The 24,521-nt window shown below is 44.5% G+C and overlaps 1 protein-coding gene across 2 annotated transcripts in view; it reads left to right on the top strand.

The window, feature by feature from the left end:
- Window positions 1–20,981, top strand: part of LOC308578456 (heat shock factor protein 3-like) — a 36,972-nt gene extending 15,991 nt beyond the window's left edge. Inside the window, exons 9-11 of one of the 2 annotated variants that reach the window (XM_081178855.1) lie at window positions 3,717–3,822; window positions 18,972–19,026; window positions 19,969–20,981. In XM_081178855.1, coding sequence (XP_081034981.1) covers window positions 3,717–3,822; window positions 18,972–19,026; window positions 19,969–20,192 — 385 coding nt within the window. In that variant the 3' untranslated portion in view covers window positions 20,193–20,981. Of the gene's footprint in view, window positions 1–3,716; window positions 3,823–6,661; window positions 6,858–18,971; window positions 19,027–19,968 lie in introns of those variants that run through there. The other variant, XM_081178856.1, reaches the window with a different exon arrangement.
- The last annotated feature ends 3,540 nt before the right edge of the window (window positions 20,982–24,521 follow it).

Here is a 24,521-nt window from a genome sequence, read left to right as displayed (position 1 = left end):
AAAGTATTGGAGTCTCAGCTTCAGGATCTGGCCTTCCAGTGAGCACTCAGGGCTGATTTCCTTCAGAATGGATAGGTTTGATCTTCTTGCAGTCCATGGGACTCTCAAGAGTCTCCTCCAGCACCATAATTCAAAAGCATCAATTCTTCGGCGATCAGCCTTCTTTATGTTCCAGCTCTCACTTCCGTACATCACTACTGGGAAAACCATAGCTTTAACTATACGGACCTTTGTTGGCAAGGTGATATCTCTGCTTTATAAGATGCTGTCTAGGTTTGTCATTGCTTTTCTCCCAAGAAGCAGGCGTCTTTTAATTTCGTGGCTGCTGTCACCATCTGCAGTGATCATGCAGCACAAGAAAGTAAAATCTCTCACTGCCTCCATTTCTTCCCCTTCTATTTGCCAGGAGGTGATGGGCCCAGTGGCCATGATCTTCAGTTTTTGATGTTGAGCTTCAGACCATATTTTGCGCTCTTCTCTTTCACCCTCAATAAAAGTTTCTTTAATTCCTCCTCACTTTCTGCCATCAAGGTTGTGCCATCTGCATATCTGAGGTTGTTGATATTTCTTCCAGCAATCTTAATTCCGGCTGGGGATTCATCCAGCCCAGCCTTTTGCATGATGAATTCTGCATATAAGTTAAATAAGCAGGGAGAGTTAAATACAGCCTTGTCGTACTCCTTTCCCAATTTTGAACCAGTCAGTTGTTCCATATCCAGTTCTAACTGTAGCTTCTTGTCCCACATAGAGATTTCTTAGCAGACGGATGAGGTGATCAGGCACTCCCATTTCTTTAAGAACTTGCCATAGTTTGCTGTGGCCGACAGAGTCAAAGGCTTTTGCATAGTCAATGAAGCAAAAGTAGATGTCTTTCTGGAACTCTCTAGCTTTTTCCATAATCCAGCGCATGTTTGCAATTTGGTCTCTGGTTCCTATGCCTCTTCTAAATCCAGCTTGCACTTCTGGGAGTTCTCAGTCCACATACTGCTTGAGCCTACCTTGTAGAATTTTAAGCATAACCTTGGTAGCTTGTGAAATGAGTGCAATTGTGCGGTAGTTGGAGCATTCTTTGGCACTGCCCTTCTTTGGGATTGGGATGTAGACTGATCTTCTCCAATCCTCTGGCCATTGCTGAGTTTTCCAAACTTGCTGGCATATTAAGTGTAGCACCTTAACAGCATCATCTTTTAAAATTTTAAATAGTTCAGCTGGAATACCATCACTTCCACTGGCCTTGTTATTTGCAGTGCTTTCTAAGGCCCATTTGACTTGTATAAACTAGTACAGAGTTCATGAATGGAGAAACCAGTTACTGAACTGAAGTTACTGAAAATACAGACGTGGGGGATATTCAGTGTGAATGAACAAGTGGCTGCCAGCGAATGGAAGCACTTCCTCATAATTAATCTGTTTTTTTTCAGTGAGTTCCATAGATTTGGTCATAGCCACTAGGCTCAATTCCTTGTTGAAAGTATTAAGTTACCCCCTGGCAGCCAGCAATGTGGTGTTTACATTCAGAAACCTCAGGAAAGTGTCGATGCTGTGGCACAACAGGGGCTGGAGATAATCATTTTAGGAGGCTTGTGGATTTTCCATTGGATATCAAGTTAATGGGCCAGCGGTCTTAGCATGGCATTTATGTTGTGGCTTGCTTAGGGTTATAGTTAGCTTTGTATAAAATGAAATAGAAGTGGTGGCTTTGACTATATTATATGCTAAGAAAAAGAAGCAAGGGTACTGGATTCTCATCTTGTGCCTGTGGCATGTCCCTTAGGGAGGCCCAAGTGCCTGCAACAGGAGACACTCCTGCCAATAGCAGACTTCAGGCTGTGGACACTCCACCCCAGACCAAGGCAAAAAAGAGAGCTTCTGTGAAGCCGCTTAACACCTTGGCGGCCCATGTCAAGGCAAAAAAGACCAAGATCAAGGCAAAAAAGAAAGGTTCTGTGAAGCTGATTGACACCTTGACGGCCCATGTCTGTGGAAAACAAGCACGGCTCATCACTTCTCTTGACAGGTGTACCTAGTTTCATGGGAGCCAGTCTGATTCCTTGAGTTGGGCATTCCAAAGTGGGTGGTATCACCTCCTCGTAGGTGGTGGGATTACCTAGGCAGGTGCTAAGAGGCAGGTGGTTGCTAGAGGTGTCAGTAGTTTTCAAAACTTGAAAAACTGGTGTCACTGGATCAAATTCATCAATTTTGTTGAATTAAACTAAATAGTTTCAATTGAACTTTGAATAAATATGCAATTAATTGTTCCTGTTTTGAGTTTTTTTTGAGTTTTAGCTTCCATATTGGGTTACGCAAAGCAGTATTCTGAGCGATGCTTTACGTAGGTTGGGGGGCTCTGGGGATGAGTTTATGGAACCAAGGGGGCAGTTGCGAGGAAAAGTTTGAAATGCCAGACCAGTGGTTCCCAAAGGATGATTCATTAGTGGCCTTGGGTGATCATCTAATGCAGGGATGAGCTAACTTCAAGGGCTCATCCACACTTTCGTATATGCCATGATATCTAGGCACAGGTCCATGATTTGTAGGTGTGTTTGCTGCTGAACAAGAAGAAACATCAATTGGGTTTTCTGTGGATTGGTGTTTGTTCCACTTCAGTGATAAGCAACAGGTTTTCTCAGGGAAAGCACTGAGGCAAGCAGAAAACCGCTCAGACCAGTCCTACAAATAAGGGGTCTGTGCCTGGAAATCATGGCACAAATGGAAGTGTGAGTAAGCTAAAAGTCTTGCATGATCAAGTCCCCTCTTCTCTCCCATCAGGTTTCAATACCACTGTTCCACCTGTGTGTTAAATTTACAAAGCAGATGTCAAGTGCCTTTTCAAGATATTTTCACAGTTAAGGCATAATTCAACCAGGGTTAAGTGATGCTGTGTATGTGTGCTTGCTTAAGAGCAGCCTGCCTTAATGTGGTGCCCTGCAGAGCAGCCAGCACAGGTTGGGAGAGACTGCCTGAAAACATGAGGAAGTGCCTTTCTGAGATCACATTTAAGCTGAGTCCTCTTGGCAAAAATCCCAGCTTTGTTGCTGACCCATAGCTAAGTTCATATGGATCTACATATTTCAAAGCAGGTTCTCAACCACTGAGCTGTGGCTCTACCCATCAAAGCTAACCTTTGCACCTATTTTTATTGTTAAGGCTGTTTGGGAAAGGGCCATAGCCTACTGGTAGAACATTGGCTTTGCGTGCAGAAGGTCCCCAAGTTCAATCCCAATGGTGGCTCCAAGTAAGGCTGAGAGAGATTTCCTGTCTGAAACTCTGGAGAGCCACTTCCAGTCAGTGTAGACAACACTGAGCTGCATGGACCAATTTGATTTAAGGCAAGCTACCCGTGTTCTTTTGTTTTCTATTGGAAGGTGGGACATAAGCACTTTATTTAAAACAACAACAACCCTGCTACTCCACATTCCTGCCATTGAATCAAAAGATCATAGAATTGCAGAGTTGGAAGGGACCCCCAAGGCTCATCCAACCCCCTGAAATGCAGGAATCACAGCTAAAGCACCCCTGACAGATGACCATCCAACCTCTGTTCCAAAACCTCCAAGGAAGGAGAGCCCACCACATTCTAAGGGAATTCATTCCACCATGAAACAGCTCTTTGATCAGGCTGCTTCTTTCCTTTGGCTTCTCCCATGAATATGGCAACACTTGCCTTTTTTCTTCTACCTATTGTTTAATTTTAGACTTTCTGCTTTTCTTCATAGAGAGGAGGGTGAAGACTTCTTGAATTTATTCATATCAAACACTGTGAAGGTTGATACGCAGCTGAGTCAGGAGGAGCAAATCGATATCTCAGAAATACTTTCTCAGGTAAGTTCATCTTCATGTGGGCAAGTTCCTAGAGTTGTAATAGCGGCACTCATTCATGCAACAAAGGACGAAAACAGCATTTGTGGTTTTAAAAAAGTGGTTTGCCATTGTACTGCCATCTTGGTTGTGAGTCTTGGGGGAGGGCAAGGTCCTGACTAACTGCAGATTTGAAAGCTGAGGCAGCTGAATAGATCTTTGGGTTGGGGTACTTAGCTGGTTTCAGTTTTGATATAATACACCCATTGTCTAAAACGTTTTAAATAGTTTTAAACTGTTTTTTCTTACATGTTTCTTGTGGAATATACCTGGGGAGAGAGGAGCTAGGAACAGCAGCCCCATCACAGTTGTTCAGGGTAGGGGGAGGAATGATGTAGGAGCTGGGGTGGGCAGGGTAAAAGCCACACGGCACAGGCAGTTGGTGACTCTGCCATATGCCAGTTCCTCTTTGAACTCGAGGACTTATCTTATCAGCCAGCCGTCAGGTCTATGGCTGCTGGTGCTGAATACGAAGTTGGCTCGGAGTGAGACCATCCTCATCCATTGTTCCACTGTGGATGTGGAGGCTCGTCTACATGATATAATTGAGACCTGGGTGGGTGAGCAGGGTGGAGTTGGTCTCACCCAGTTGTGCTTACCTGGATACTTGGTGCAGCATCAGGGCAGACTTGAGGGTCAGGGAAGGGGGTGTTGCTGTGATCTATAGAAATTCTCTTTCTCTCCAGCGTCTCTATCCAGTGTGGGGCAGGGATCAAGAGTGTGTGTTCCCTGGCATTGGGCAATCACAACAGATTAGGGATTCTGCTGGTTTACTGCCCACCTCGCTGCCAAGCAATCTCCCTGCCTGAGCTGACAGAGCTGGTCTCGGTGTTGAGGACTCCCAGACTGGTGATTCTGGTGAACTTCAACATCCATGCTGAGGTGACTGGCTCTGGAGCGGCTCAGGACTTCATGGCTGCCGCGATGACCATGGGGCTGTCCCAACAAGTCACCAGCCCAACACTTGTGGCAGGCCACGTTCTGGACCTTGTATTCTCAAGTGGGCAGGAAGAGGGTGATTTGAAGGTGGCGGACATTGACATCAGTCCCTTGTCATGGTCAGATCACTTCCTGTTGAGATTTAGGCTGTCAGCATCTTTCCCCCTCCTCGGAGGCGAGGGTACTGCATGAATGGTCCGCCCTCAAAGGCTGATGGACCCAATGAGTTTCCAGAAGGCTCTGGGAGATTTTCTGGCTGATATGACTGGCTCTCCAACTGGCTGATATGACTGGCCCTGGCCTACCTCTGGAACATCCAAATGACAATTGACACAATTGCCCCTGAGCACCCTTTTCCACTTCATGGAGCCCCCTTGGCTCCATGGTATACTCCAAAGCTTAGGGCGAGGAAACAAGTGAGGCACCCTGAACACAAGTGGAGGGAAGATCTGGTTGAATGCAGTTGAACATGGGTGAGGGCTCATCATCAAGCCTACCTAGCAGCAGTGAAGGCAGCAAAGAGGGCATGTTTTGCTGCCTCCGTTGCATCCTCACTATGTCATCTGGCAGGCAGAGCTTTTCCTGGTAGTATGGGGCCTCATTACAATCTGAACCAAAGGAGATGGTGTAACTGACGGTAGCTTGCTATGACTTGTTTGCAAAGCATTTTGTGGATAAAATCACTTGCATCCACTGTGATCTTGACTCCACTGTTATAGCAGATGAATCTCATGGGGTGTCTAGACCTGATGTGTTGGATGAGTTTCAGTTAGTAAGGCTCAGGGATTTGGACAAGGTGCTTGGATCAGTCAGGGTGATAACTTGCACTCTGTACCCTTGCCCTCTTTGATGTTAAAAACTAGCAGGGTGGGGACAGCAGTCTGGGCCAGGGATGTGGTTAATGCCTCCCTGTGAGAGGGGCTGGCAGTGACAAAGCCACACCTCAAGAAACCCTCCCTGGATTTGGAAAATCTAAATACCGTATTTTTTGTTCTGTAGGACGCACTTTTCCCCCTCTAAAAATTAAGGGGAAATGTATGTGCATCCTATGGAGCGAATGCAGGCTCCTTGGCTTCAGCGATAGCAACGTGAGCCTCCGAAGCACAGAGGGAGCACTCCCTCCATGCTCCGGAGGCTTCGCGTTGCTTTCGCTGAAACCTGGAGAGCGAGAGGGGTCGGTGCGCACTGACCCCTCTCGTTCTCCAGGCTTCAGGGATAGCCGCCTGAAGCCTTCGGAGCACAGTGTGAGTTCCTGCTGCACTCTGCAGGCTTCAGGTTCCTTTCGCTGAAGCCAGGAGAGTCTTGCTCTCTCGGCTTCAGCAAAAGGAACCCGAAGCCTCTGGAGCGCAACAGGAACTCACACTGCGCTCCGAAGACTTCGGGGATAGCCGGAGGCTTTGGGTTCCTTTTGCTGAAGCCGGGAGAGCAAGACTCTCCCGGCTTCAACAGAAAGGGAGAGCTGTGCAGTGTCCCTTCAGCCAAGTGGGAGGAGAAATGGAAGGTGCTCCATTTCTCCTGCCGCTTGGCTGAAGGGGTGCTGAGCAGAGAGGGGGAGAATTTTTTTTCTTGTTCTCCCCCTCTAAAACAAGGTGCGTCCTATGGTCGGGTGCATCCTATAGAGCGAAAAATACGGTAACTACCAGCCAGTTGCTTATCTCCTCTTCTTGGGGAGAACAGGATGCTGGACTGGACTGGCTTAATCCAGCAGGCTCTTCTGATGTTCTTATGTTCTATGTGAGAATCAGGAGAAAGATAGTATTTGTCATCTTTGGTTCCCCTATTTAAAGTCTCTTGCCTGATTGGTTGTCAGGAGGAACCTTCTTTGGGTTGATCAAAAGTCTATTTTCTTGGTTTGTGCTTTCAGACCTTTGTCCCTGAGATTCAGGATCAGAATGTGGACTCTGCGGGAGCTCTAGACTATAGTTTGGAAAACATAAGCAGCAGAGGCTTTTTCATTGACTGGCAGAGAGATGTGGGGCAGTGCTATGGGGAGAGGTGGCTCTGAGTTCACAGTCAGATTTTTTGCCTCTTTTGGGGCAGCGAAATTACCTGGACTCAGTGGCCCTATCCGAACAGGTTTGCCAGATAGATAGAACAGTAGGAATAGTATTTGTGAGGGGAAAGCTCTTGGGCAGGGTTCAGCAAACTTTTTCAGCAGGGGGCCGGTCCACTGTCCCTCAGACCTTGTGTGGGGCCGGACCATATTTGGGAGGGGGGAATGTACACATTCCTATGCCCCACAAATAACCCAGAGATGCATTTTAAATAAAAGGTCACATTCTACTCCTGTAAAAACACCAGGCAGGCCCATAGCTGTCAACCGTCCCTTATTTGGCAGGAAACTCCCTTATCCCAGCACCGTGTCCCACTATATCCCTTATTGATGATGTCCCTTAAATTTCCTGGGTTTCATGCTCGCCCGGCTTGGGAGGGAAGCAGTGGCTCAGGGTCCTCCGCGTGCTCGAGCTGCCACGTCTCCATCTCTCCCTTTTCCCCCTCAGGGGCACATCATGAGGAAACGGGTGGCGACGGGCGGGCAGACAGCCCCTCTTTTGCGAGACTTCCGCCGCGCTGCCAGGGGAAGCCTGAGGGAGGAGGAAGAGGAGGGGATAGAGAGGGACGCAGAAGGGCGGCACTTCAGTGGCCACGGCGGCACTGCAACCGCCTCATGCCGGGCTGGTGGGTGCGTGGGGGAGAGTCTCTCTCCATCCCTCCCTCTCTCTCGGGTGGGGAAGGGCCAATGGAACTCCTCGCACCAGGACGACGGCAGCCCCAACGTGCTGCTTAGCATACCCTCCAACCAGTGCAGCATCTTAATGTAGTGATTTCCCCCTCTGCATCCCTTTCATAACTCTATTTTTATAAATCATTTGTCCATCCATAGTTCAAATTTTTACTACAAGTTTTCTGCCAATCCTACCAATGTATGTAACTCTTTACAATAGCTTTTCAAGTAAATTATAAACTTTCCCCATTCTTTATTAATGAGGTCCTCTTCCTGGTTTCTAATTCTGCCTGTAAGCTTTGGCATCTCGACGTCGTTCATCAGTTTTGTCTGCCACTCTTCTTTGGTGGGAGTTGTAGACCCTTAGGATCATCTAGTCCAACCCCCTGCAAAACACAGTCAGTTGCAGCAAAAGCAGCACGGCTCCATCAGTTCCGGATTTCTGTATAAGCTAAGCAAAATCCCTTATTTTGGCTGCTGATCCCTTATTTTCGAGGCTGCTGGCCCCTTATTTTCAAATCTGTAAGTTGACAGCTATGGGCAGGCCCCACAAATAACCCAGAGATGCATTTTAAATAAAAGGTCACATTCTACTCATGTAAAAACACCAGGCAGGCTCCACAAATAACCCAGAGATGCATCTTAAATAAAAGGACACATTCTACTCATGTAAAAACACCAGGCAGGCCCCACAAATAACCCAGAGATGCATCTTAAATAAAAGGACACATTCTACTCATGTAAAAACACCAGGCAGGCCCCACAAATAACCCAGAGATGCATCTTAAATAAAAGGACACATTCTACTCATGTAAAAACACGCTGATTCCCAGACCGTCCACAGGGGCCGGATTGAGAAGGCGATTGGGCCAGATCTGGCCCCCAGGCCTTAGTTTGCCTACCCATGCATTTGGCATGTGGCAAATGCAGTCTTTTTCTGGAGTTTCTATAGGACCTGCCTGCTCTACACAGCTCTGCCTTAATTCTCACAGCTTCCAAACAAGGAACTCAAACAGGGATGGAAGGCCACATTTTCTGTTTAAAAAAAGATATTCCATATCTGCCAAAAGAAAGGAGCAAAACAGGCATGTAGCTAAGTACCTGAAAAACAGAGATAGTCTGACCTGCCCATCTCTAAAACCCAAACAACTGTCATTTGAACAGAATGGTTGGGATTCTTCCCCACCCCCTCCCCAAAAACAGTTTTCTGAAGAAGTCACAGGAGTTGAGCTGCTTCAAAGTGCTTTAAAACCTTGATTTCATCCGGACAGAAAACCTCCATTTCTGAAAGAATTGCAATCAGCGTGCTTGTGAGGAGAAGGCCCTCCTATACCTGAATGCTTGTCAAGGATTATGAAAAGTCCAAAAAGCTACTCCCCAGCCCCCAACTTTCAATAGATTCTCCCCCACCAACCTGCCCACCACCTCTGCCCAAGAAAATGTCACTCTCCTGTAATGGAGGAAGGGGATCCTGTGTGGTGGCTTTCCCCCCACCTTAGAGAGGGAACTACTCCAGGGACTAGCCGTGGGTGCAGAAAACCCATCATGGTAGCTACAAACTTCTGATTTTCTCTTTGGCCTTTAAGTGGCACCAAATAGTTTTCTTCCGATTGCTGAGTGGCTTAAGGATGCTTACCAAGCTAGACTGATTATGAGGGGGCGGGGGCGGGCGGGTGATGTGGTGATTCTTTTGACTGGCCTTGAGTTGCTTTAGCAATTGCCTTTCTTCTTGTGAGCATATCTGATAGGCTGGGAGATTAGATGAACCTTCTGGTGAATTTTGTTGCCATTGGCAGCAGCTCAAGTGCAGTATTCCTGGCCGAGGCCCCTTCACCTACTCATATGCATTACCAGTTTGTGGTATCAGCTCTGTGCAAATTTTGAGACAAGCTCATCTGCTGTTTGAGCTCTCTGGCTTCGCTCAGAAGCAAATAGGACAGCATTTTTTTAGGGGTCTCCTAATGAGTCCAAACCTTAAAAAAAAAAAGTTTAAATTAAAAAGTTTAGATTCAATAAATAAAGAAAGAAGATTCATAAGGATAAAAAGCAAAGCCAGAAACTTACACACATTTAACTTGTGCACGTTCAGCTGGTCCCTTCCAACTCTACAGTTCTTTGGTTCTGTGATTTAAGTGCACGGCAATAAAAAATGAAAATTAAAAGCCAGAGGTTCCAGGATAAATAGCATCCAACCACCACTGGGTTTTTACTGTACACGATTTTGGCTTTAGGCGTGATCCCCAGAATGTAACCCCTGTGTAAGTTTCAGAGAGGCTTCACTCCGAATATTACAGCAGATTGAGCATTGTCATTAAACATATTATTCCAAAACATTAACACCCCCCCTCAATATTTCCAGAAACCTGTTAGGCTGATTCTAACAGTATTCTTTTATAATAAGTTAACTCAATAATTCCTAATATATTCCAGATTTTTTCAATCCATCCACATATTGTAGGAGATGTACTGCCCGCCCCTATTATTATTATTATTATTATTATTATTATTATTATTATTATTATTATTATTAGTTTTCATAATCTTAGTAGAAGTTATAAGACATAATACTGATTATTGATCATTTTCCAGGATAGCATGCTTTAGATAGCTCAAACAGAACTATTTTAGATTCCAAGGGTATAAGGGTATCCTAACATGTCAGAAATATTATCCCAAACCGATTTTTAAAATATCCAGATCATCACATTGGTTCTTCATTTGAAGCATCTGTACCTCTTTCTACAAATCAGATTGGGTGGGGATGTTAAGTTCTTTCATCCTGCACATGGGATGGACATTCTGTCACGGACATTACAGAACAGGGAGGCTGGGTCTACTCCTAGGTCAGGGAAAAGGAGCCCAGTGGATGAAGAATGATCCCTGATAACTTCAAGGCATTTTCCCCCACCACAGTTCACCCTTAAGTACATCCACTTTATGCCCTGTTTTCCTGAACTCTGTCTAACTTCCCTTCAATATTAGTTAGGGGTCCAGTACAGTGGAACCTCGGGTTACAGACTCTTCAGGTTACATACGCTTCAGGTTACAGATTCCGCTAACCCAGAAATAATACATCGGGTTAAGAACTTTGCTTCAGGATGAGAACAGAAATCGTGCTCTGGCGGCACAGTGGCAGCAGGAAGCCCCATTAGCTAAAGTGGTGCTTCAGGTTAGAACAGTTTCAGGTTAATAACAGACCGCTGGAACGAATTAAGTACTTAACCCGAGGTACCACTGTACAGTGGTGCCTCGCAAGACGAAATTAATTCGTTCCGCGAGTTTTTTCGTCTAGCGAATTTTTCGTCTTGCGAAGCACGGTTTCCCATAGGAATGCATTGAAAATCAATTAATGCGTTCCTTTGGTCAAAAAAAGTCCAATCAAAGCCAAATTTGGTACAACAATATTTTATTAACTGCTCTTTAAAGTCACACATACTTTAAAGAGCATATCAAAAATTGAAGGAACAATAAATTAAGTTTCTAAACATGACAGGAAAAACATTTAAAAATCAAAAAAGGGTACATTACATTTTCTAAGACTCTGGGGGGACCACTTGAAGAAGGTTCCTCTTCCACTCTTTGCTTCTTGCTGAGGAACCTGTCCATGGTCTGCTGCTTCATCTGCCTTTTCAGCAGCTCCCTGAGAGGCCACATGACCGTCATATCAAAAGTGTTCGCTTGGTTATGTGCCACGTGCTTGTCAGGGTGATGCCGCTCTGCAAAAGCCTGCACACCCTTCCACTTCATGCAAATGTCCCTCAGTTCTTTGGAGGACGGCCGTTCCTCAGTTGCTTCCTCCTCTTCCAGCGAGGCCTGCTCCTGCGCAGCCTCTGCCTGCAGTTCGACCAGCTCCTGGGTGGTCAGCTCGTGGTCGTGCTCCTCCACCAGCTCGCTGACGTCCTCCTCTGTGCTCTCCAGGCCCATGGTCCTCCCCAAGGCAACAATGTCCTGCACCACTGTTGACTCTGGTGCATCAGAGTCACTTGGTGCCACACAGTCCGGCCATAGGCTGCGCCAAGCGCAATTCAGATTTCTCTGGCTGATCCCGTTCCAGGCCGTGGTGATCATCTTCAAGCAGGTGACGATGTTGAAGTGGTCCTTCCAGAATTCCCACAGGGTGATGGTGGTGCAATCAGTCACCTCAAAGCATCGCCTGAAAAGCTCCTTGGTGTAGAGTTTTTTGAAATTGGCGATGACCTGCTGATCTATCTTTTTTTTTATAAAATTTTTATTGGTTTTACAAAATTTTTTAAAGACAAACAAACACCTAAAAAAACACATACAAACACGTATAATTTCATAACACTTTTTCATAAACCTCTTTTCCGGGACTCCCCCATACCCCCCCTTTCTGCATCCCAATATCCATAATTTTTTAGCAACTTCTAAATATTCCTTTCCAACCTCTGTCGTCTTAATCTTTTCTATAATCTGATCTTATATCACTGTATCCCTTTTTTTCCTGAAAACCTCAACATTCTAGCATTCATCAAGTTTATAATAGTCCTTAAGATAGCTTTTAAATTTTCTCCATTCTTCTTCCGCCATCTCTTTTCCCTGATCACGGATTCTGCCGACCTGCTGATCTATCGGCCTCCAGGAACTCTGCTGCAAAGTCCTCAGCCGCAGGAACATCAGAACTGTCAGCCTCTCCATGCCTGACCACGCTGTGGATTCCAGATCTTGCCTTGAACCGGTCAAACCAGCCTCTGCTTGCCTTGAAGACTTCTGGCTCGCCTGAGGTTCCTGGCTGTTCCCGGATGAGGTCTGCGTGCAAGGCCTTGGCCTTCTCACAAATCACGGCCTCAGTCATTCTATCCAGATGAGGAGCAACTTCTCGACCTCCTCCAGAACAGCTGGGTGGTTCTTCACGATCCTGGTGACTCCCTTGGCTGCATCAGTCGCAAGGATCTTCTTCTTTTTTTAATAAATTTTTTTATTGGTTTTTCACAATTTATATAAACACAAACAATACACAATACAGACATACAAACACATAAACAAACATGTATAATTTCGAATCCTTTTTTCTTAAACCTTACTTCGCCGACTTCCCCGTACCTCCCCTTTCTGCATCCCAATTCCCAAATTTAATTCAGCAAATTCTCCCCCTTAATTTTATCTAATTTTCCCTTGTTCTTTTCTTTTACTTGATCTTTCACAACTGTAATCCCCTGTTTTCTATAACCTCAACTTTTTAGCACTCATTAATTTTACAGTATTTCTTAAGATAAATTTTAAATTTCTTCCAATCTTCTTCCGCCGTCTCTTTCCCCGGTCTCAGATTCTGCCAGTCATTTCAGCCAGTCCCATATAGTCTATCACCTTCATCTGCCATTCTTCCAGAGTGGGTAGATCCTGTGTCTTCCAATACTTTGCGATGAGAATTCTTGCTGCTGTAGTAGCATACATAAAAAAGTCCTGTCTTTCTTTGGCACCAATTGGCCGACAATGCCCAAGAGAAAGGCTTCTGGTTTCTTAGGAAAAGTACATTTAAGTACCTTTTTCATTTCATTATAAATCATTTCCCAGAAGGCCTTAATCTTCGGGCACATCCACCAAAGGTGAAAAAAAGTACCTTAAATTTCTTTACATTTCCAACACTTGTTATCAGGCAAATGATAGATTTTTGCTAGCTTGACTGGGGTCATGTACCACCTATAAATCATTTTCATAATATTCTCTCTCAAGGCATTATATGCCGTAAATTTTATACCGGTGGTCCACAACTGTTCCCAGTCAGCAAACATAATGTTATGACCAATGTCTTGTGCCCATTTCATCATAGCTGATTTCACTGTTTCATCTTGTGTATTCCATTTCAGCAACAAGTTGTACATTCTTGACAAATTCTTAGTATTAGGTTCTAACAATTCTGTTTCTAATTTTGATTTTTCCACCTGGAAGCCAATTTTCCTAGCCTGCTTGTAATCCTCCATTATTTGATAATAATGGAGCCAATCTCGTACTTTAACCTTCAGTTTCTCGTAACTCTGTAGCTTCAGTTTATCTCCCTCTTGTTCCAAAATTTCCCAATATTTTGGCCATTTGGCCTCCATGTTCAGCTTTTTCACGGCTTTTGCCTCCATTGGCGATAACCACCTTGGGGTTTTATTTTCCAACAAATCTTTATATCTAATCCAAACATTGTATAGTGCTTTCCTTACAATGTGATTTTTAAAAGCTTTATGAGCTTTCACCTTGTCATACCATATATATGCATGCCACCCGAAAACATTGTTAAACCCTTCCAAATCTAAAATGTCTGTATTCTCAAGAAGTAGCCAATCTTTCAACCAGCAAAAAGCTGCTGATTCATAGTACAGTTTTAAGTCCGGCAGGGCAAATCCCCCTCTTTCCTTTGCATCAGTTAAAATCTTAAATTTTATTCTGGGTTTTTTGCCCTGCCAGACAAACTTCGAAATATCTTTCTGCCACCTCTTGAAACAATCCATCTTATCCACAATTTGCAATGTTTGGAATAAAAACAACATTCTAGGCAAAACATTCATCTTAATAACAGCAATTCGGCCTAACAAGGAAAGCTTCAAATTTGACCATATTTCTAGATCTTTTTTTTACTTCTGTCCAACATTTCTCATAATTATCTTTAAATAGATTCACATTCTTAGATGTCATATTAATCCCCAAGTATTTCACCTTCTTAACCACAGTTAAACCTGTTTCATTCTGGAACCTCTCCCTTTCAGTAACTGTTAAGTTTTTCTCCAATACCTTGGTTTTTTGTTTGTTCAACTTAAATCCTACAACTTGACCAAATTCTTGAAATAATTCTAAAACCCTTTTCGTACTAGTGTCTGGCTCTTGTAAAGTAAGTACCAAGTCATCTGCAAAGGCCCTCAATTTGTACTGTTTAGCTCCGACCTTTACCCCTTTAACCAGCTGGTCCCTTCTAATCATATTTAGCAAAACCTCCAGGACTGATATAAAAAGTAATGGGGAAATTGGGCACCCCTGTTGTGTCCCTTTTTCTATCTTAAGTTCTTCTGTAACCACATTATTTACAATTAACTTTGCCTTTTGTTCAGAGTATATTGCACCCATACCATTCTCAAATCCTTGGCCTACCCCCATCCCATGTAGATTCTTCTTCATAAAACTCCAAGAAATATTGTCAAAGGCTTTCTCTGCATCCACAAATATCAATACTGCTTTGGTGTTTATATTTACTTGTAATAATTCCATAATGTCTATTATATTCCTCACATTATCTGACAAGTGTCTTCCTGGGAGAAAGCCTGCTTGGTCCTTATGAATCTCTTCCAGCAATACTTTTTCAGTCTTTTTGCCAAAATGTCTGCAAAAATTTTGTAATCCACATTGAGTAATGATATAGGGCGGTAGTTCTTGAGCTGAGTCTTTTCAGTCTCTGTTTTCGGTATGAGTGTAATCTTCTCCCTCATCTTCAGGATCTTCTCAATCATCTTCAGGATGGTCCCGATGGTCGATGGGTTCCTGCCGTACTCCCTGGCGAGGTCCGTCACACGCATTCCACCGTCGTGCTTCCAGATGATCTCCTTCTTCATTTCCAGTGTCACCTTCTCCTTCTTCCTCTCGCCGGCCTCTGCAGCAGCAGCAGTCTTCTTGGGTCCCATGGCAGCACAGCTCGTACCTTCGTAAACTCAGAAAAAGAAAAAGAAAAAATCAGCAATTCAAACCCAGAACCAAGTCCTTGAATTCCAAACACCCAACCCAAAATCCAGAAAGCCCAAAAAAAGTTTTAAAAGTTTAACTTACGAAATGGCTGCAAATCACCAAAGTCTTCAAAATCCTCAAATGGCTGCAAAAGAAGTTTTGGGAAAGCTTTAAAAATCACCAAAGTCTCCAAAAACCTCAACTGTTCCCCAAGCCCCTCCCCAACTGTTGCAAACCCCTCCCCAACTGTTGCAAACCCCTCCTGAACTGTTCCCCCATCCACCCAGCACACAGAAATTCAAACCCAGAAATTTTTTCAAAAAACAACAACATGGCCCAATGGTCACAGAAAACCATAAAAATGCAGAAAAAACCACACAGGCTCCCAGATTCTTGCAAACCCCTCCCCAACTGTTCCCCCAGCCACCCAGCACACAGAAATTCCAAACCCAGATTTTTCCCCCAAAAAAACAACAACATGGCCCAATGGTCACAGAAAATCATAAAAATGCAGAAAAAAACCACACAAGCTCCCAGATTCTTGCAAACCTCTCCCCAACACCAAGTCCTTGAATTCTAAACACCCCAACCCAAAATCCAAAAAACCCAAAAAAAGTTTTAAAAGTTTAACTTAACAAACAGCTGCAAAAGAAGTTTTGGAAAAGCTTCAAAAACTCAGCAAACTCTTTAAAAAGCTCAAAAAGGCCACCACACAGCGTGCAATGTGTTGCTCCTCAAAGTCAAGTTGCAAGTGCACCTCTTCCAGCAATGCACCCTGGGTATTAACGGTTTTACGAAAAAGGAAACAAACTTGCAAGATGTTTTCGTCTTGCGAAGCAAGCCCATAGGGAAATTCGTCTTGCGAAGCAACTCGAAAACGAAAAAACCTTTCGTCTTGCGAGTTTTTCGACTTGCGAGGTGTTCGTCTTGCGGGGCACCACTGTACTTTAAAGCCCCCTGTGTTATACTGCATGCATCTGCCTTTGACTCCTTGAGAAGTTTTCCTCCTTTCCTCACTCCCTCTGCCTAGCCTCCCCCCCCCCCCCCCAATTTCTGGGCCTGTCAGAGGTAAAGCTCTTCTGTGTGTTTAGATAGACAGTGGGGAATATCTGTTCCCCAATATTTTCTGCCTTCTTAGAAGAAAACGTGTTCACTTTTTATTTCTTAATAAGCTCCTTTCCGAAGACATTTTGGGTTTTGCTATTAGTAGTACAGTGGTGCCTTGGGCTACATACGCTTCAGGTTACATATGCTTCAGGTTACATACACTTCATGTTACATACGCTTCAGGTTACGGTCTCCGCTAACCCAGAAATATTACCTTGGGCTAAGAACTTTGCTTCAGGATGAGAACAGAAATCGTACTCCGGAGGCGCGGCAGCAGCAGGAGGCCCCATTAGCTAAAGTGGTGCTTCAGGTTAAGAACTGTTTCAGGTTAAGAACGGATCTCTGGAACAAATTAAGTACTTAACCCGAGGTACCACTGTAATGCCGCCGCGGCGTCTACCGGCAACATCAACCCTGTAAGTGTTGCTCACAAGTGTGGTGTGTAGTCTGACCTCCTGAAAGAATGCCCTGTCTAGGTTTCCAAAGAGAGAATGGCTGGCTGCCGATGGGGAGCCTCTCTTGCAAAATGCAGTGCAGCAGGGACACTTTGGTTGGGCTTGTTTTGGGAACATGGGCACTTCAGGCTGCTGGGTGGCAGGAGGATTGCAAGCCTGGACTCCTGGCTTTCATGCAAATGTAAGATAAAATAGTTTCAGGGTGAGAGATCGAATTAGAGCAATGTATTTGATTACTAACTCCCATTGCTCGGTCCTTGCTCCTGCCAACCTAGCAGATAGAAAGCACACCAGTGCAAGTAGATAAATAGGTACCGCTCCGGCGAGAAAGTAAGCGGTGTTTCCGTGCACTGCTCTGGTTCACCAGAAGCGGCTTAGTCATGCTGGCCACATGACCCCAAAGCTGCACGCCGGCTCCCTCAGCCAATAAAGCGAGATGAGCGTCGGAACCCCAGAGTCGGCCATGACTGGACCTAATGGTCAGGGGTCCCTTTACCTTTACTTTATTTGATTATTTCCTCTATATCCCACTTTTCCCTGCAAGGCTCTCTCATTTTATCCCCACAACAACCTAGGCTGACATGCAGTGACTGGTCACACCCAATGAATTTCATGGCTGAGTGGGGATTTGAACCCAGTCACCCAAGGCCCTGGTCCAACACTTGAACCACTACATCACACTGCTTCTCAGTGAATGAGTCATATTAAGAATTACACTGGAGGTGCAAAAAGAAGAACAGGACACATTACTATATGCAGCGAACCTGTAATTCTGCATAAAAATACTGGAAGATGATTATTAGAATAATAACCAAAAAAAATAAATTGAAATCTGAACCTCCCTTAGATCCGGTGTGATTGCCGCTTGGCAGCCAAGGCTGGTTCTCAGTGCTTTTTTAATTATTTAAAGAAATAACTTTTTCTCTCCCGGCTTCAGCAAAAGAAACCCAAAGCCTCCGGCTATCCCTGAAGCCTTCGGAGCGCAGTGTGAGTTCCCATTGCGCTCCAGAGGCTTCGGGTTCCTTTTGCTGAAGCCGGGAGAGCAAGACTCTCCTGGCTTCAGCAAAAGGAACCTGAAGCCTGCGGAGCGCAGCGGGAACTCGCACACTGACCCCTCTCACTCTCCAGGCTTCAGAGAAAGCAACGCAAAACCTCCGGGAGGAGAAGCGGAGCCCCTTCCATTTCTCCTCCCGCTTCGCTGAAGGGGCGCTGTGTAGCTCTCCCTCTGCTGAAACCTGGAGAGTCTTGCTCTCCCGACTTCAGCAAAAGGAACCCGAAGCCTTCGGAGCACAGCACGAGTTCCCACTGCACTCCAAAGGCTTCAGGCGGCTATCCCTGAAGCCTGGAGAGCGAGAGGGGTCGGTGCTCACTGACCCCTCTCACTCTCCAGGCTTCAGTGAAAGCAATGCATAGCCTCCGGAGCGTGTGGGGAGCTCTCCCTCTGCACTTTGGAGGCTTTGCATTGCTATCGCTGAAGCCAAGGAGCCTGCATTCACTCCATAGGACGCACACACATTTCCCCTCAATTTTTGGAGGGGGGGAAGTGTGTCCTATAGAGTGAAAAATACAGCATGTTAAAGAAGTTTAGACCTTTTTCGGTAGATTAGTAAACAACATTCAGAGATTTATTGATTCCTGATCAAATGAACTACGCACAAGCTGTGTGTTTTATTATAAATACTTTGCAAACCAGACAAAGCTAAGCAACTGTCACCTCACATTCAGATTGGTTTTTAGTCATCTGCCCTGGCTGCTCATCTACTACTGAGCCAGATTTATGGTTCTTGAGTTAATTTACAAGGCCCTGAGCTGCTTAGGTACTGGGTACTTCAGGGACTGCCTAAACCCTAATATCCCAGCTCATTCACTGAGATCACCCGCAGGAGCGTCCTTGTTCATTCCCCATTGTTGTTCTTTGACAACAATGAAAAACCAAGCCTTTAATGTCATTGGTCCAGTGCTGTGGAACACCCTGCCAATAGAGATTCAGCAGCCTTCTGTGCCAACTTAAGTCCCTGCTCAAGATGTTTCTATTCTTATTATATAGGCAGTTAAGAATACAACTTTCCATAATAGTTAGTTGATTCCTGATTTTAAATTTTTGCATAATCTTTATGGTATGGGCTTTATATACAATTGTTGTAAACCACTCTGATTTCTTTTTAATGAATAACGGAATATAAGTAAGTGCTCGTCCTTAATAGTTTCCTTGTATGTTTGCCTTCACCTAGGTGACATGGGAAACTGTTGCGACTGGGATGAATGAGCAGGAGGCACCAAGGAATGGTGAGCTATTGGATATAGATGAACTGCTTTGGTAGAAAGCTTATTTATTCCCAGATGTCGATCAATGTGGTGGCGGTGGCAGTGCAGGGAGATGATCCCCCCCCATACACCTGGTGTAGGAAGGGTTATGGACTGGTTATGGAGTGGTCAGGCATAGGGCTTGCCCACAGTTTGCTTGTGCCATGCCCACCAAGCACATGTCTGAGAGACTTTCCGCTTGTCCTGAGCTTTCGAGGCACGAGTCAGAGAGGTTTTCTGTTCACCCTGCCACTTTGCCCAGGGAAACCCTTAGCCCTGAACCTGAGCAGACATCAGTCCACAGGAAACCTGATTGACATTTGTTCCGATCCAGTGGTAAAGAGCGGGTTTTCCCAGGGGAAAGCGGCGGGGAGAATGAGCTCATAGATGTGTAGTCTGGGCAGAAGCCAAACTAGACAGTTTTGATGTGGACTCATTATTTTATTTTATTTTATTTTATATAAATAGGGAGAGTCACATAAGTACTCCTCCCAGTAGTTACTCTTTGTAATAGCTGGGCTATATAGACTCATCTTAAAATCTTGGCTATGTGCAACTGCATCTCTTTACTTATTTTTATGCTGGGTCTGCTCCATGTTTGCTTGGTCATGTGCTAACGATAAATAAATAAATAATTGAAAAGAAAAGAAAAGAAAAGAAAAGGATTATGGTTCAGGCAGCATGGAATTCTTTTTTGCAAACTGCTTTGAGGTTAGTTTGTTCGTTTTTTTTGTTTTTTTTTACAAAAGCAGCATATAAAGTTTATGAAATAATAAAAGGAATAAAGTCCACTCTGGTGGCCTTACATCTGTGATCCATTTGGACATGCAGGCTATCCCTTGATGTTGCTTGTTCACCCCTTGATTATACATGTGGAGTCTCACTTAGCTGTACTGTTGGTGGGTGTGTTTTCCCTCTCCGCAGACTTGCAGCTGATTCAGAGCCACGTGAATCCCATGTTGGGGGAGCCTCCAACTTTCAAGATGGAATATGACAACAGTATTCCCCTGGAGGCTTCTGTTGACATCATACCTCCTGTTCATTTCAGCGGTGAGGCACTTGAGGAGTGCCTTGGTCAAGTATGCCAAGTAGATGGCGCACCTACCCTGTTGCTCCTGGATCAGTCGGTTTTCTTTGAAAATGTGTAAAACAACTAAAGAGGCCCTCCCCTCCTGCTCCCCAGCCTGGTTGCAGATTTCATAGAGAAAGCTACCTAGATACAGCTTTCAGCACCAAAGGCTGGTAGAGGTCTTGCTTCTCCTTTCTGCGGTTTTCTGTAAGGGGAGGGTTTATTCTGCTTTTTCTGAATACCAAAGCCTGTGCAGCTAAAAAGCTGGAATTGTGCCACAATGGTTTGTTTGTTTTTTCAAAAAACAAATAATCCAAAAGAAGTTTATTTTATATACAAGTATTTTTTCTAGTCTTAGCAACTTGTAGCTCACTGTAAACCTTTGCCTATCAAATCGTCTAGTCTTGTGATATCCAGTATTGCAAAACTGCAATAATTTAACTCTTGTTAAATTTTGACACAGAGGTGGTTTGTACTCCCGTTAGGATTGATTAACTTTTGTGAAAATCAGAACTGAAGAGGCTGCTCCTTGCCTCTTCTGTTATTTTGACTACTGTTGTCAGAATACTGTTGTATTCTTTGGTTATGTATTTTTTTCATTTTGGTTATGCATTCTTTGGTTTCACCTCTGATTTTTTTATTATTATTTATCATCATCATCATCATCATCATCATTAAATTTATTAGTCACTTTTTCTTTGCCACAGTAACCCAGAACAACTAATGAAATCACAAAACAACAACAACCTGAAATAGACAAACTAAAATTGGGGGCAGGCAGGTGGGAAATACATTAAAACATCCCACTCACTTTATGGCAGAAATGACGGGCAAAATCCGAGACCAGGGAGAAGAAATGGTGGAGGAAGATTGGAAGAAATCTGCAGAAATACTGTAAAATTAATGAATGTTAAAATGATGTTGGACTGAAAAGAAGTGGTTTTGGTAATAAGGTTAATAGGAATAGGTAAATATAGATAGTTTATACGGATGAAAATATATAGTTATAATAGGTTAAGTTATAGAGCTAAGATAAATCAAAGAGGGTAAGGATTTGCTGAAAAGACTTGGAAAACGGGAATACAAAAGGGGAGGTGTGAGGAGGTCGATGAAACAAGGGAATGAAAGAGAGGATATTGAGATGGTATGATGTGTGTTTTTTGAATTGTTTTTGCTTTTGTTTGGTTTAATGTGTTAATGTTGTGTTGTGTATTGTTTATATATTGTACTGTATTGTTTTTTCTTTTTCTTCTTTTTTCTTCTTTTTTCTTTTTTGTCTTTTTTGTAAGGTTTAAAAGTAATAAATATTATTTTTTAAAAAATAAAACATCCCACTCACTTTAAACGATAACAGATAGAGGCCTGGTTGGAAAGCAAAAATTTTGCCCAACACTGAGGATATATCACAATGGCACCAGGTCTGCCTCCCAGGGAGGAGCATCCCACAAGAAAGAGTCACATTGAGAAGGCCCTATTCTCATGTTGCCAACCTCAGGAGCTCCCATGGGTGGCCCTCAGATGACAACTGCAGGGACTGTGTTGGTTCATATGGGAAGGGCTGGTCCTTGGGGTACTGGGGTTCTGAGAAGCATAACACTGTAAATATCAAAACCAGCACTTTAAACGGGGCCCAGAAACCTATTGGTAGCCAGTGCAGTTGGGCTAGGATTGGTGTTATATGCGCAGAGCATTTTGCTACAATGAGAAAATATCAATGTAAGCAATTTGTTTCCTTTGAGAAATTATATTTCTAATTCATGTGTGTGAAATGATGCCAGTATGTAGCTACAATACTGAGTATAAAGACAACGCTTTAAAAAAAAAGCTGTTTTTTTCTGTGCACTGTCCGCCAAATCCTCCCAAGTCACTTCTCAATAAATTTGTAGCAATAAGCAAAATAAATATCATTAAGATTGTGTGATTAAGTGTTCTCTTTTTAACTCCTGGGCCAAAAGTTTGAATGATTCCTGTGACCTGTCCAGGGACGCGGACTTAGAAAAAATATTGGGGGGGCCCGGGAAAGCTCATGAATAATAAATAAGCTCATGAATATGCAAATAAAGTGGCTCCGGCCCTAAATAGGGCAAGCCACGCCCCCCAGCCAGCCGATTGGCTGGCTGGGAGGTGTGGCCAGTCGGGATTCCCCTGTTCTCGCGGGATTTCCGGCAGTGCCTTGGCGATTAGGGCGCGCGGCTGGCTGGCTGGCGAAGGAGCAGGTGGGGAGGAGGCGGGGGACGGCGGCGGCGCTCTGCTGGAAGGGCGCCCGCCCGAGATTATTGGGGGGGCTGAGCCCCCCCAAAAATTTTTTTGAGGGGGCTCGAGCCCCCTCAAGCCCCATGGAGTCGGCGCCTATGGACCTGTCCCACTTGCACATCTCTGGCAAATGACCTTTATTATAAAGAGTGTGACCTGATGCTTGTTTTCTCACAGAGCTCTTCACAAGGCTTCAAAGTTTGAGACTTGCACTCAGAAACAGTGATAGGAAACAATCTAACATATTGCTTTGTTTTAAAGTGATTGTGCTTTAGTTACACAATCACTTTCCATAAAGTCTGCTGTTTGCCTTGTGAGGTTGCTTAATGGTTCGCCTTCCCAAAAGCAAAGCCCCTCTGTAGTCCCTATGCAGTGTTAAATGTCCTCCTCCTTTCTGCCATTCCTGGATTTGGCCCTTGCACCATCCAAAGCAGGAACATAGGAGAGCAAATGCAAAGGGGATGGTGGTTTAGGTTTGCTGATGAGCTGCATAGCAGTGATGAGGCTAGCAAACTTCCCATTGAAATGGAATACTTTTATTTACAAGTACTGTAACTGTATAACAGGCTAGGAAAGCCTTTTGGGAATTTCATATGGCTGCTCTTGTGTCAATCTGGGCATGAAGAACAGAGGTTCTGCAAATTAGTGGATTTATTTTATCCTAAACTTTGTTTTCAATAAATTAAGGACCTGTGATTTTCATATATATTAGAAAGTTTATACTGGCAAATCAAAATTCAAGTATGTTCGCTGCTGCTAATTAGTGCTCATCATAGATTTTTGCATTCCTTCCAGTCTTTTTTAATTCTTTTAGTTCAACTGATGGATGCAGATTTAAATTCTTGGGTTTCAGAACTGACGTTTAAAATGCCATTGACACAAGTACTTAAACACAGTACACAGAAACCACTTGCAGGACCAGGCATCAGGGTCCCCAACCCATATAAATAAGAGACCAGTAAGAGTGGTTTTGGGTAAAAACAGGCCACAGCTTTATTGAATACAGATTAAAGAGGTTTGGCTTGGGCATGGGGCAATCTAAATACTTCCGGCCCGCTCACTGGAAGTGACGCCTGGTCAATCCAGGTGGGGGTTTCTAAGATTTACATCAAATAGGGTGACTTCTGCAGGGACCACCGTCTGGGGGAGTCCCTTTGATCCTGGCCCCTCTGGGCATGTGGATGTAGCCACTCCCCCCGATCCCTTTAATGGGATACCCTAGCATTTGGAGGGGCAGGCAGAGACTACAACCTTGCCTCCATCCAAGACAAAGGATTGCCCCAATGCCCAAGCAGTTGTGACGATTGCGATGAGGTGGGGAAAACCACCAGGTCAGAGCCAATTAGCCCGGTGGGCAAATTCCTACCCGGCTCCATGAAGAACACCAACCACAGCAAAGTCATCGACTATCATCGTAAACCAAGGGTGGATGGGCAGGGAAACCCAGCGAAGGAATGAACAGGTAGTGCCCTGGGTGCAGGCTGCTTAAATGGGCAAGGGGCAGATCCAAGGGAATGCTACCTGCTCCTTCAGTTCTGCCCCCTGGTACAGCCCATGTCCCCAGTCTGCATCCCCATTAGCCAAAGCCAGGAACAGGCTAGGATCCTTTTCCTGATAGGCAGCTGGGGCTTATGCCTCCACCGCCCATCAGGAAGGGCACTGAAGTTCAAGTTCCCTCATTGGGGCCCCAGTGAAACCTTTGCCATCCTGCAACGCTGCCACACCAAGAGCAGCATTTCTTTCTTTTAGCATATGCTAAAATGTGGAACTGCATAACATGAGAAACTTGCACAAGTCATTAAATTTCAGGATTGTCACACCAGCAAATCCTTTACATTTCTCTCTTAAAGCAAGAGAAGTGAGACAAAAGGGCAGGGTCAGCTGCAAGGGCTCTAGCGAAAGCGACTCCAGTCATAAGGGTGTTGCACTGTTGGAACTCACAAAATGTTCCAGGGTAGGCATGAAGGAGAGAAAGTCTCTCCATGGGCAACAGCACCAGGGGCCCTTACAGTGCTGTTGTCCTGCTGTAGTCTCAACCACAAAAGAGATACTGTAAAATTGGAAAGGTTCAGGAAAGGGCAAACAAAAGCATCAGGGGGTGGAGCAACCCACCCACCCATGTGAGGAAAGGTTGCAACATTTGGGACTTTTTGGT

The sequence above is a fragment of the Podarcis bocagei genome (genome assembly GCF_964188305.1).
Source record: "Podarcis bocagei genome assembly, chromosome: Z".
Taxonomy (NCBI): domain Eukaryota; kingdom Metazoa; phylum Chordata; class Lepidosauria; order Squamata; family Lacertidae; genus Podarcis; species Podarcis bocagei.
The sequence above is the reverse complement of the archived record's forward strand: the minus strand, read 5'-3'. Positions and strand labels throughout refer to the sequence as shown.